We start from the raw sequence: 12,542 nt of genomic DNA, 5'->3' as shown, positions 1-12,542 counted from the left end.
AGAAATTGCAAGTTTTTAACTAAATGATTAGAGGAAAGAAACTTAAGGATAGAGGTTGTTCCTGTTTCTCCCACTGTTCATTGGTTGAACTCAATACAGGTTCCCCTTTTTCTCTTTCCCCAGACCACTTCTCAGTGGAAAGGAAATGGATTATCCAAGCTTATTTCTTTTGACTACAGGGATGGAGAGAGAAAGAGACTGTGCTGGCCAAAAGCATTGTTCAATAGATACAGTAAATGCTTAGGAAATATATACTAGCAGTTTAACTGTTTTATTGTAAGAGATCTTTATTCCTCTTTCTTAAATACCAAAGAGGAAAAATTCTCAGTAGATTCACTCTTAGGTGACTGAGGTTTAAACTGCACTGCAGAAATAATGTAGTTTGACACCACTTTAACTGCCATGGCTCCATGCTGTGGAGTTTTGGGATTTGTAGTTTGTTGTACACGAGAGCATTCTCACAGGAAAGACTAAATATCTCATAAAACTATAAATACCAGAATTCCGTAGCACAGAGCCATGGCAGTTAATGTAGTGTCAAACCACTTTATTTCTGCAGTGCAGATCAGGCCCGAGTTGAGGAATCTGACGTATCTGATTCTCAGGTGAGATAAATTTGTGGAACTCTAAAAAACCCATGCCTAAATCTGTATTTTGCTGTTTGGAACTAGCTTCAACTCATGTTCGCTACTCAGATGTAAAACTAATTTAATGTTTAAAGAGATATTAAGGATAGAAGTAATAAGCAGTTCTTGGAATTCAGAGGCAGTGCAGGCTGGCACTTTGTTCCGGCCTGACTGCATTCTAGGGGTGAAGAAGAGCTGAGCGTTTACATGCTCGAAGCCCTTCTTCCTTCCCCAAGCGCCATCTTGGTGCATGCCCATTTACACGGGGCATGTAATTCAAAATGTAATTAATTAGTGAGTAATTAGTGAATGAAAATAATGCATATATTAACTACTACTTAATTTCTTGCTTTAATTTAAACCAAAAATGTCTTAAATGAAATAAAAATAGTGAAACATTCATGATACAAGCACTCTTAAGAAGGCAGTTAATCATTTTTCCTCCCCATGTAGTGAGATGTTTATCAGAACATTTAAGCAGTCAGGCAATAAATCAGGTTCTAAGACAATGTAGTAATTAATCATAAAAGGAGTACATTAAATCTTATAAACAGGTTTTTGGTAGCAAAGTTTAGTTATCTAAATTATAGTAAACCTTATTAATAAAGCCAATAAAAATTAACAATTCAGTAGCACCATCCTCCTACCTGTCATCTCTTTTTATCTCTCCTTTTGACATGTGTGGATCCTGAGTTTGTAGATTCTTGATTCTCAGATTTCAGACACAGCCATTACATTTTAGAGGGCTCTTTTTTGTTTTAGCAAAGGGCTGTAGGGATTTTTATATTCAATTTTGTAATTGATTCAGTTCAGATGATGACTAGTACCATCATTGGTACACTACTGGTAGACTAGAAGTATAATTACTACTGCTACTGCTGTATTTATTTATTTAAGCTATTATTTATGTACAGTGAACCCGTGCCATATGCGGGCTCATTATAGGCGGCTTTCAGCATACGCTGAAGCACCCAGCAGTAAAAACAATGGCGTGCATGTCAAGCCTAAACCCCATTCTATCTAATGGGGCTTGAGCATACACACTTTTTGCTTTATGCGCGGGCATGGGGGTGTCCCGAACCGACTGTATTTATTTAAGGGATTTATATCTCATCTTTCTCCAAAATGGGATTCAAGGCAGTTTTCCAGGAAAAAAACACACTATGGGTTTGGGGAAAATTGGGATACTCTCATCTCAGTGAAGCTCCCATGTGCTTCAATCAGAGTAGTATAACTCAGAAGGGAAATACAAACCTTCTTCTTTTGGGGAAGGAAGTTTTCAATGCTCTTATTGCCTATTCAGATGTTTACCCCAAATGCCATTTAAGAAAACGTGAAAGGTTCATTGTAGTGGAGACTTAACAAATTTAATTCAAGACTACAAACTACATTACATTTACTGACTAATGAGGAATTACCTTTTCCACAAGCTCATAATCCATTTTGAATGCCCAGAGTTGAAGTCTAGGAGTAAGTTCAGTGATGGAAGAAAGAGTCAGGAGAAACTGCTCAGCAGTGCCCAGTGGAGTATCAGGGTTGGCTAACTGAGCTTCCTGAATTTTCTGCTTCTCCTCTTCAGTGGGAATCATTGTGAGAATTTTCTAGGAAGACATCAACCATAAACTGAATACATAGAATTAAATAAAAGATAGCCATTGCAATCAGTATCCACTGTATTCGAAAGTGGTCTTTGTACATTTTGATGCACCCCAATTTTTTCCATAGAAAGTATTGGGAAGTTGATTTGTAAATCCCAGCAATTGCTTTCAAAACTTATTACAATTAAAATACATTTATAAACTATTGTATCTTTAGACAATTTGAATATATTTATAAACTTTTGTCTCTTTAGCCTTGGCTGGACCACATTCCAGCAGTGGTAATATGCTAAAGTACAGAGGCTTCTATATGTATGTCCCATGCTTGTTCAGCTGGTATCTGCACAAATAAATGGTATTCGCATAAGAACACTGCCCTGAGATTTATTGCATGGCCATGCTATAAATCAAACCTCAAATGAAGCAAAAACATAGACCTCACAACTTGTTTGCACAAATATAAAGAAAATTCAACATATCTAACTAAACCAACCTATCCTTTTTTTTCAAATTATGCCAGGTACCAGAATTCCTTCCTTTCATGCTGAAATGTTTCTTTAGATATTTAATTATATACAATGGACAAACATAAAATGGATGTACAGAAGTATTTGCCAACAAAACAAATCAGAATAAAATTTAGCGTTTCATCTACTTTTGGTCCCAGCAGTTTAACTTTGTGAAATGGTGAGGTTTTAGACCTTTAAGCATGTTAGAAATGATAAGAGACGCCTACCCTAACATAAAGTGGTTTGCAACAATGGCACTCCCACCCTTAGAAAAAAAAAGGGCTTCTCTGGAAAAAACATCAGGCAGGAAGATATTAGGTGCCAAAGCACTTTCATATTTAGTAGTTGTGTAGAGTGTGGGATGTGTAGCAGTTGTAACTTGTCATACGGGGAAGAGAAGAGCTGCGCTTTTTGAAATGCCCTATTTTGTACAACTTATAATGTTACAGGAGCCATGCAGTCTGCTTGTGCACCTGGAGCAAGATTGATATAGAGGTTCCTGTACCTTGATAAAGAGGGATGACATAAACTTCACAGCTCTGAACTGTTCCCTCCCCCACGTACCTCTATTCCTTCTTTATTTAAGGCATATTCGTCAAAGTTTAAAATTGCAGTCTTGATCGTCCTTGGAGGGGGTAATACTGTCAGCCCAATATTGATGGCATTGCTCCGCTTGGAATCCAACACAATGATCTCCTGCCTTTTGCCATCTGCAGCAGTTTTCTGAGAATAAAAGAAAAGTGAGGGAAGGTAACCATTGCATTCTTTAAATCATAAGCTACACATGTGTTGACATTAGAAAACCCATGTGATTCTGTCTAACATGTTACATAATACAGATTAGATTTATGTGCAAGAGGCTGTCTAGAGCTGCTAAATGGGAATGGAGCATATGTACCCTATTTATACTATCATCATCAGATTCTAGTACTAGTTGCAGTAACAGTAGAGAATTGACACTGAGAACAGCACTTCATAAGTAGCCACTCATTTTTAGAGCTGGACCACACTCCTAAAAAGCCAGTGCAATATAGTGGTTTCAGACTGGGACTCTGGGAGATCAAGGTTTAAATCCCTGCTCTACCACAAAAACCTGCTAGGTGACCATGGGCAAGAAATACTCTCTTAGTCTTACAGAAAGGCAATGGCAAAACATCTGCCAAATAAATCTTGCCTAGAAAACCCTTGGACTGTGTTATCATAAATAAGAGTTGGCTTGAAGGCACACAGTAACACCACCACCATTCCTAATTCTAGAATGTATCAACCTAGCAGGATAAACCTGCACACGACTCTTTTAGAGAGTTGGAAGTGGTATGCGAGATACATATTTTCCTGAAGAAACACACTTACGTGCCCACTGTTATTGTCAGTTAAGAGTTTTGGAAGGGGTTTTTTAAACATGGCTATCCTCTGCCAAAACTATCACAAGAGAACACAGTGGGATTAATGTGCACAATCCTTAATCATGAAATCATCAACCCTTATGGAAAAAGGAACAGAAGTCATTGTCCATCAGTCCAACCATTTTAGCATGCTGGCTCTAATGCAATTGTCTACACTCTCTAATTAAGAACACTATCCAATAGACGGCAGTCTATAGTATAATATTCTTCTATTAATGTATAGTATAATATTTTTCCATTTCCAAAATCACGCAACCTTCACTTCCATTTCAAGTTCCTTTCTTAAGTTCATTATGAATTACTTTATTACAATTATAATTTAAAAAATGTACTGACCATCAATAAGTAATAGCTTATATTGTGAAAATCACAGTTGAGGCACAGAAATGAGAATAAAATTGGTTGCAGCTGTATCTGAACACAGAAGCTGGAGCCAAACCAGTCTCAGACTCTAATTTCTGATCTTAATTTCAGCTTTTCTTTCTCACCAGTTTCTGCACAGATCTCTGCCAAGCACCTGCCCATATTTACTGACCCAAAGAAAAGGGGTTGCTTACAAAGGAAAGTTTGCTTATCCATAATTGTAGTTCTTTGAGTGATAGTTTGTTCATTCACATATATGGGTTTTTCACTTGCCCATCACTTTGTTTGAAATGTTCTAGAGCTGAAAAGTTTTTTGGCAGGAAGCTCTACCCTTGCAATGCACATGTTCGTCGGTGTAACTCCCTTCCTAATAAGATCCCAAAGTGTTCCAGGACCTATGTGATGTGAATTAAGTGACCATCAAAAGAACTACAGTACTTGCAGGTAAGCAACTGCTTCTCTTTACAAGTTATAGCAGTGGTTTTCAAACAGTGGGGTGGGAATGAGAGTTGCTAAAGGGGATGTGAGACTTGGAGGCCCTGATTCCCCTTCCTTTTTCCAAACCTTTTCTGCCCTGGAGAGGAAAGAAAAGGCAAGAAGGGCACTTGGAATCTCTGCCTGAGGGAGGAGGAAAGCTATATCACTATAAAATTAAAAAATATGAAGACGCATGAACATGCAAACAAAAACATTTTTAAAACTGGTCTTTCTAAACTTAGCCCCGTTACAGACTGCCTAAAAGCGGCGTGAGGGAGCTGCAGCAGCCAAACCGCGCGGCTCCCACGCAGAGCAAAAAAGAAGCCCCAAAATGGTGCTTCTTCCCGCGGTGCGGTTATGATGCCACGAGGCACTAATCGCACACTCGCAACGTCATAAGTGCCACGCGACGTGCAGACGTTATGCGTCCGACACGTAATAATGGAGGCGCCTGTGTGTATAGGGCGCTGCCATTATTACGCCCCCGTCACGTGATAGGGGTGAGGCCGGTGTGGACGCTAGGTCCCCGGCCAACCCCTATCACGTGATGGGGGTGCCTCAAGAGCCCGTGTGTAACGGTCCATAGTTTTCTTAGCTCTGATTATTACCACTAAGCTGACATGGTCTGCTTCCTTTTATCATTTCATCAACCAGTTCTTCTCTTTTGGTTACGATTACCAGTAATTACAGAACAGCGAATCCTCTTACGCCTTCTTCCACTTTCTTACAGTAAAATTTGTCAAGAAGACAAGTCAAAAATTTAGTGCATAGTCTCCCCCCCTTTTTTTCCAGAATTCAGAGGCATAGCCATGTTAGTCTGGATGCAAAAGGATCTTATAGCACCTTTGAAACAATTAAGCTGAAGAAGTTGTAGCATTAGCTTTCACAGACTTGGTCTGCTTCTTCTCCATGCATCCTTGCATCTGAGGAAGTAGACAAAATCTGCAAAAGGTAATGCTACAACTTCTTTTGCTCAGTTAGTTTCAAAGGTGCTACAAGATCCCTTTACATACATTTTTGCAGAGTTGAACTTCCATCAGATAACAGAATCAATGGAATCTCATTGCTACTATGGCCAATTGCCTCTGTGAAAGTTTTGCTATCTCTTCTAGGGTGGTAATATCATGCTGTGCAGTTGGCTGGGCAGAATTGGAACAATTACCAAAGCAGGTCAAAGATGAAAGTGCAAAGAGAGCCTTAATGCTGGATATAAAGAAAACAAAAATAATGACCATGGAAGAAATACATAAATTCAACCTAGACAATTGAGAAACTGAAATAGTTAAAGATTTCCCATACCTAGGATCAAACATTGAATGGAATGGGGACTGCAGCCAAGAAATAAGAAGAATATTAGGAATGGAAAGGGTAGCTATGAAAGAACTAGAAAAGATCCTGAAGAGTGAAGACATACAGTAAGGTAAGGTAAGGTAAAGGTAAAGGTAGTCCCTTAACCAACTGTAGGGGGCGGAGCTTATCTCCGTTTCTAAGCCGAAGAGCTATTGTTGACCAAGGACTGCTCTGCTGGTCATATGGCAAACATGAGTGCACCGAACGCTGTTACCTTCCTACTTAGAAGTGGTACCTATCTATCTATTTGCATTTGCATGCTTTCGAACGGCTAGGTTGGCAGAAGCTGGGACTAGTGACAGGAGTTCATCCCATCATGCAGCACTCGGGTCTTGAACTGCCAATCTTCTGGTCTTCTGATTATCAGAACTGGCATCTTAACCACTAAGCCACTGCATCCCAGACATACAACTGAACACTAAAGTAAGAATCATCCAAGCGGCAGTATCATCCATCATGATGTATGCATGTGAGAGCTGGACAGTGAAAAGAGCAGAGAAGAAAAAAACCTCATCTGAGATGTAGTGCTGGAGGAGATCATGGACAGCCAAAAAACCAAACCAAACCAAGCCAAACAGATGGGTCCTAGAACAGATCAAGCTAGAACTCTCCCTGGAAGCCAAGGTGACGAAACAGAGGCTGTCATACTTTGATCACATCATGAAAAGGCCTGACTCACTGGGGGAGAAAATGCTATAAAAAGTAGAAGGCAGCTGAAAGAGAGGAACACCACAAACCAGACAGGTAGATTAAATTAGGGAGGTAGCGGGCCTGAATCTACAAGACTTAAGGAGAGCAGTGGAGGGCAGAGTGGCTTTGATCTGTCTTATCCACAGGGTCACCATGAGGGCAGTTAACAACAACAAGGCTGTGTATAGTGTACTGCCATAACAATATCATTCTTATTTCTCCCACCATCTCTCCCCCCACAAATGATTTCACCAAGGTTTCTGTTCACAGAATCATTATTTGCATTATTTACTTTTAATGCTTTACATTACAGCCATAGCTCAGTTAAAAAAGCCTCTGACAGGGAAGCTCCTTTCTGCAAAGCCTTTTATACCTGGTCCAGCTCCATCCTTTTCCTCCTGATCTTCAATGAACCAAAACTATTCAGGGAAATTATCAGAGATGAATGCAAAAACACTCTATCTGTCACTAAGAAGAAATAAAAACCTCACTGGCTGATAAATGAGGCTGTTCAAATTGTTAAGGACAAGAAACAAGCAAAAGGTGACAGAAATACGGTCAGAATCCTGAATGCAACTGCTCAGTGAATTCTGCATAGGGATAAACAAAACTATTATAAGAATAAATTCTAAGAAACAGAAGGAGTCAATAAAAAGGTAGCACAAGAGACCTCTTCCATAAGAGCCAAGAAATTAAATGGAAATTTAAACCAAGATTGGGGATGCTGAATAATCAATAAGAGAACACATTATATAATCAGAACTAAAAAAAAAAGCCCACATTACAGGTATATTGATTCAATCAAGGCAGCTAAGAACCAACTGACCTTTTTAGATTTCTCTTTGATGGGATCACCATGAGTTCGATCTGATTTTATGGGAAATAACAACAATTGAGACTATGGCCTGTTACAGACTGCCAAAATAAAGCTGCTTCGGGTCTCTTTGAAGGTATGCTATTTAAATGATGCTTGGGTCCTAAGAGTCAGGAGGTTGCACCAAAGCCACACTCCATTCCTAAGCACTGGAGTGCAGCTTTGGTGCAGCTTCCAGATTCTTCGGATGCATGCATCATTTAAATAGCATACCTCCAAAGAGACCCGAAGCAGCTTTATTTTGGCAGTCTGTAACAGGCCTATATTTAAACTGTAAGTGCTAGGCACCAAGGGTTTGTCTAAGTGCCAAGAATGATAGTTCATAAACCCCTACATACAAAAGCCTAAATCAGCTACCTAGAGTGCCTGTAGCATGCTTAGCAGACACAGCACTTTCAGTGGGCAGTGAGACTGACCATATAGAGCAGGGTGGATAACTGTGGTCCTTTCTGGCAAACAATTCCCATCAACTTATTCACAGTTGCCATCCTTGATACAGAGAAATGTTGAATACCATGATTGTTGTTACATATTGTAACCAGGCATAGGGTAGTTTATCCAGGCCATCAGTACACTGGTGCTGTAGTTACTGAGCCTATCAGTACAGAAAACACTAGCTACAGAGGCTTGAGTCAGGAACTAAAGCAACCCTGACACCCTCTTCCCAACTGCAATTGAGCATCCCTGAATTAGCTGAAATTATGGAAAGGCCTAAAGCTTTGTCTGGATGGCTCCAGGACTGAAAGTCTTGCCTGGAATCTTGGATCTGAGATAAATGTAATCCAGTTAAAAGACACTGGTAAAGAATCCTAGAGTAAGGGAAGGCAGCTAAAGCACGGGGGAAGAAGAGGAGCATGTGTGCACATCCCTCCTGCCTTCCCCTGCTTATTCACAGATTGTCCACTTTCACGGGGGTCTTGCACCCCCCTAACCCCTGTGAAAATGGAGGGCCAACTGTATTACATACTGGAAAGTCTATCTAATTTTTTTTCCCAAGTTGAAAAAACAATTTTCTCCAAGTTGAAAAAACAAAGTAACTTGATTAGTAAATTTCCCAGATTAAAACAAGATTTTCCTCTTTCTAGTAGTCCTTGTACGTGGGCAACATGGGTATGAAAGAGAAACTGCGGTGATATAAAGTGGGGAGATAACATCTTTTAGGCAGCCATTGAAACATTGTAGGAAACTTTGGCTCAGTTCCTAGAAAGCCCTAGGATCACAGAGGTGAGCCTGGCAGAGAAGACAGAATGACCAATCAGGATTCTATAGGCGCTTGGAGGTGCCAAACTCTCTCCTCTTTCTCAGACCTGGGGGAAAAAAAAGCAGGATGTACACACATACACACTCTGGATGTACTTGCACTGCAGAAATAATCCATCTTGACAGCACTTTATCTGCCATGGCTCAATGCTATGGAATTCTGGGAATTTTAGTTTTTTTGTGGCACCAGAGCTCTCTGACAGACACTAAATGTCTCACACAACTACAGTTCCCAGAATTCCATAGTACTGAGCCATGGCACTTAAAAGTCGTGCCAAACTGGATTATTTCTATAGTATGGATGCAGTTAAAGTCTCTCTCTGAGGAACCATGAAGCCTGGCGATTGACTGAAGGCCATTTGATCAGCAAACCCAGAGCTGGAAATAGTTAGATGCAGTCAGAGTTATTGCTATATTTTTCTTTATTGGTACTCTGGGCTCAATTTCCAGCTTAGCCATGGAACCCACTGGGTGATCTTGGGTACATCACATGCTCCCAGCCTCATGGGAAGGCAATGGTAAACCTCCTCTGAACAAATCTTGCCAAGAAAATTCTATGATATGTTGGCTTTAGGATCACCATAAGATGGAAATGACTTGTGGGCATGCAACAACAACAACAAATAACTCTGGGCTTAAAGATGCATTCCTTCTGTACCAACCAAACTGTGCCGAAACACAAGGCTTATTATACTCTGGTTGTTCTTAATAACCAGTGGCAGTCATATTCCTCTTTTGACAATAAAAATCCACGAGGAAGATGTCTGTGTTCAGTTGCAGTGTCACTGCCAAAGAGAATCCCTTTAGGAGAATCCCCACTAGAGCTGTAACCCATATTCTGGAGAGAACTATGGGCTGCGTTCACTGGCTAAGGGTTTCTGTAGCAAGGGACAAGGGAAAGTACAAGTGGGGAAGGCACCCTTGAGGAAGGAGAGCCCTATATTCCTGCTGGATTTAGGGGGAGTACAAGTAGCACTGATATCAGACAAAACTGGACAAGAACTGGGAAATCTGTGTCTTGGGAAGGAGGGTTAAATCCCACTTCCAGGAGGTAGGAAAGTGGGGGGAGTTTGCAACCACCCTCATCTGCGCTAACAGTGAAAGGTAGGGAAACAGTCTGGGAAGAACCCAGCAAGTCAGAAAATAAATCAGTATAAATATTCACATTTTAAAAATAATTTATGGAAAATGCTGAAAGGTAATAATGTCAGCTCATATAATGCTGGCGCTATGCTGTATATAACATACTATGGATTCAACTAAGAAATATGTCGTAATTCTGCTTTCAGGTCATGGAATTATTTGTTTTATGGATCCTAGACAACATTTTCAAACTCTCTCTTGCAGTCCACACTTGGGACAGATTTATACTGATGGAAGAAGTTATAAAATAAACAAGAGTTCTGAGTCATGGAGACACCAGAGAGATTGAAGCTGAAATCAACATGCTACATGTTGATCTTATGACCACCCAGTGCAACTTTGTATGGTATTTCCCACATACTTTCATACCATTTTAAGATTCTTACATCATTGCAACTTTACAGGAGTACCTCCTGTGGATATGCTAGTTTAGGGTTGCCATACGTCAGGACCTCGAAACCGGGAAAATGTAGGACAAAATTTTCAAATGTAGGACACTTTTTTGTGTCCTACATTTGAATAGGAGCCTCGCTGAGGGGGGCTTTCCCTCCCGGTCTGGGCTCCGGCCTCACTGCGGCGGCGGCAGCGGCGGAGCCCAAGCGGGCAGGGAATCTTCCCTTCAGGGAGGCTTTCCTTCCTGGTCTGGGCTCCAGCCTCGCCGCGGCAACGGCGGCGGCAGAGCCCAAGCAGGCAAGGAATCTTCCCTTCAGGGAGGCTTTCCCTCCCGGCCTGGGCCCTGGTCTCGCTGCGGCAGCAGCGGAGCCCAAGCGGGGAGGGAATCCTCCCCTCAGCCCGGGGGCCGGGGAAATCCCGGGGGTGGGGCCAAACCGGGGCGGGACTGTGCGGAACCGCCCAAAACCGGGAAAGTCCCGCCCACAGGCGGGATATGGCAACCCTATGCTAGTTCCACTGTTTTCTCAGTGATGTCTCCCATTTTCAATATTATTGTATAAGTCCTCATCGAACAAACATGCAAGGAAATATCCTCTTGCTGTGGAGTTGGAACACGTGTCTTAAGCCTTAACTGTACAGTTTATTTAAGCTTTTGCATCCCACTTTTTGAATCCAATGATTTCACAAAAATAAAAACTTAATATCATACAAAGCAATGAACAGAACAATTGGAAAACAATAAAATGTAAACAATGCCACCATCAGTTAAGCACAAGCCCCAATACTCTCTGAAACAATGTCCCTGTACAACTAAACATTAACAGGAAAGTGGGGAAGTTCCCTAGGGACTGAATTCCATAACTTGGTTCCACCACAGAGAGGGCAGTTCTGTTATGCACATAACACAGATGTGTTGGACATCACCATAGCACACCAGTACCCTTGTGGCTCTCTGTCTGTTGTGTGTATGCATTTGGAACATACATGCCTGCACGTATGTCTCTGAGAATTTTATTGGCACAGTGATCTAGATTAGAGTATGCAGCATAGCTGGGTCTGGCAACAGGTCTGCAAGAGACAAAGCAATAAAAAGCAATATAATTCACGCTTCATCTGCTTTGGTATGTTCAGTAAATTACAGAGTCACAGCTAAGCTTCATTGTTAAGGCTGGGTCAAAGGAAACAAGTTCCATCATAATAATCAAAAATAAGGATAGGGGCTAAGCTTGGAGGAGTAGAAGAAATATGTTTAAAGATGACCCATGCTACTTTGGAGTCTGAAAGCATAACAAATTGTTAATTTTCAGGGGTAAAGTCTGATGGGACACCTCAAGCTGTTTGAAAGGTATTGACAGTTTCATTTTTTTTCCTGCAGAGGCTTTGTTAGGATTAGATTTGCCAGGTGATTTTCCATTTGTAAAGTGTCCTTTGAGGAACAGTTAGCTGTGCTATATTGGGAGAAGGTCAAGTAAGTGCCCTTTTCTAGACTCAGTACAATGTGCTTGCAGTTTGCATTAAAAATAATTTATGCCCCATTCTATCCTACAGCTCAAAAAATTCTCTGTGCTAGGTAGGAACCTGCACAGAGTACCATATGCAGGAGAATGTAGGAAATGGTGGTGGTGGGGTAGATAGAACTGGAGTCACTTTGGCTTTTTAGTAGGGAGATTGGAGAGAATAGCCAGGAAGAGGGAATTATTGTGTCATTTAAGATTAGCCAGCTGGAAAAAGAATTAGGGGAAATGGTTAGAGGTCTGGAGGAAAGCAGAAACTACAGGATCAATTCTACTTTCAACATACAAGGTATTTATGCTGTAGTTGTTACACTTGATTGATGCCATATACTTTATCCA

The 12,542-nt window shown here is 40.9% G+C and overlaps 1 protein-coding gene across 7 annotated transcripts in view; it reads right to left on the bottom strand.

The window, feature by feature from the left end:
- The window catches only part of FHOD3 (formin homology 2 domain containing 3), a 309,726-nt gene that overhangs the window by 51,061 nt on the left and 246,123 nt on the right, over positions 1-12,542 (bottom strand). For all 7 annotated transcript variants that reach the window (XM_089532343.1, XM_089532344.1, XM_089532349.1 and 4 more), the window contains 2 exons: positions 3,298-3,456; positions 2,045-2,227 (listed from right to left, as the gene is read on the bottom strand). In XM_089532343.1, coding sequence (XP_089388469.1) covers positions 2,045-2,227; positions 3,298-3,456 — 342 coding nt within the window. The remainder of the gene's footprint in view (positions 1-2,044; positions 2,228-3,297; positions 3,457-12,542) is intronic.

This window comes from Sceloporus occidentalis, unplaced genomic scaffold (genome assembly GCF_023333645.1).
Source record: "Sceloporus occidentalis isolate IW3139 unplaced genomic scaffold, rSceOcc1.0.p SCAF_7, whole genome shotgun sequence".
In the NCBI taxonomy this organism is placed as follows: Eukaryota; Metazoa; Chordata; class Lepidosauria; order Squamata; family Phrynosomatidae; genus Sceloporus; species Sceloporus occidentalis.
This window is presented reverse-complemented; position numbering and strand designations above follow the sequence as displayed.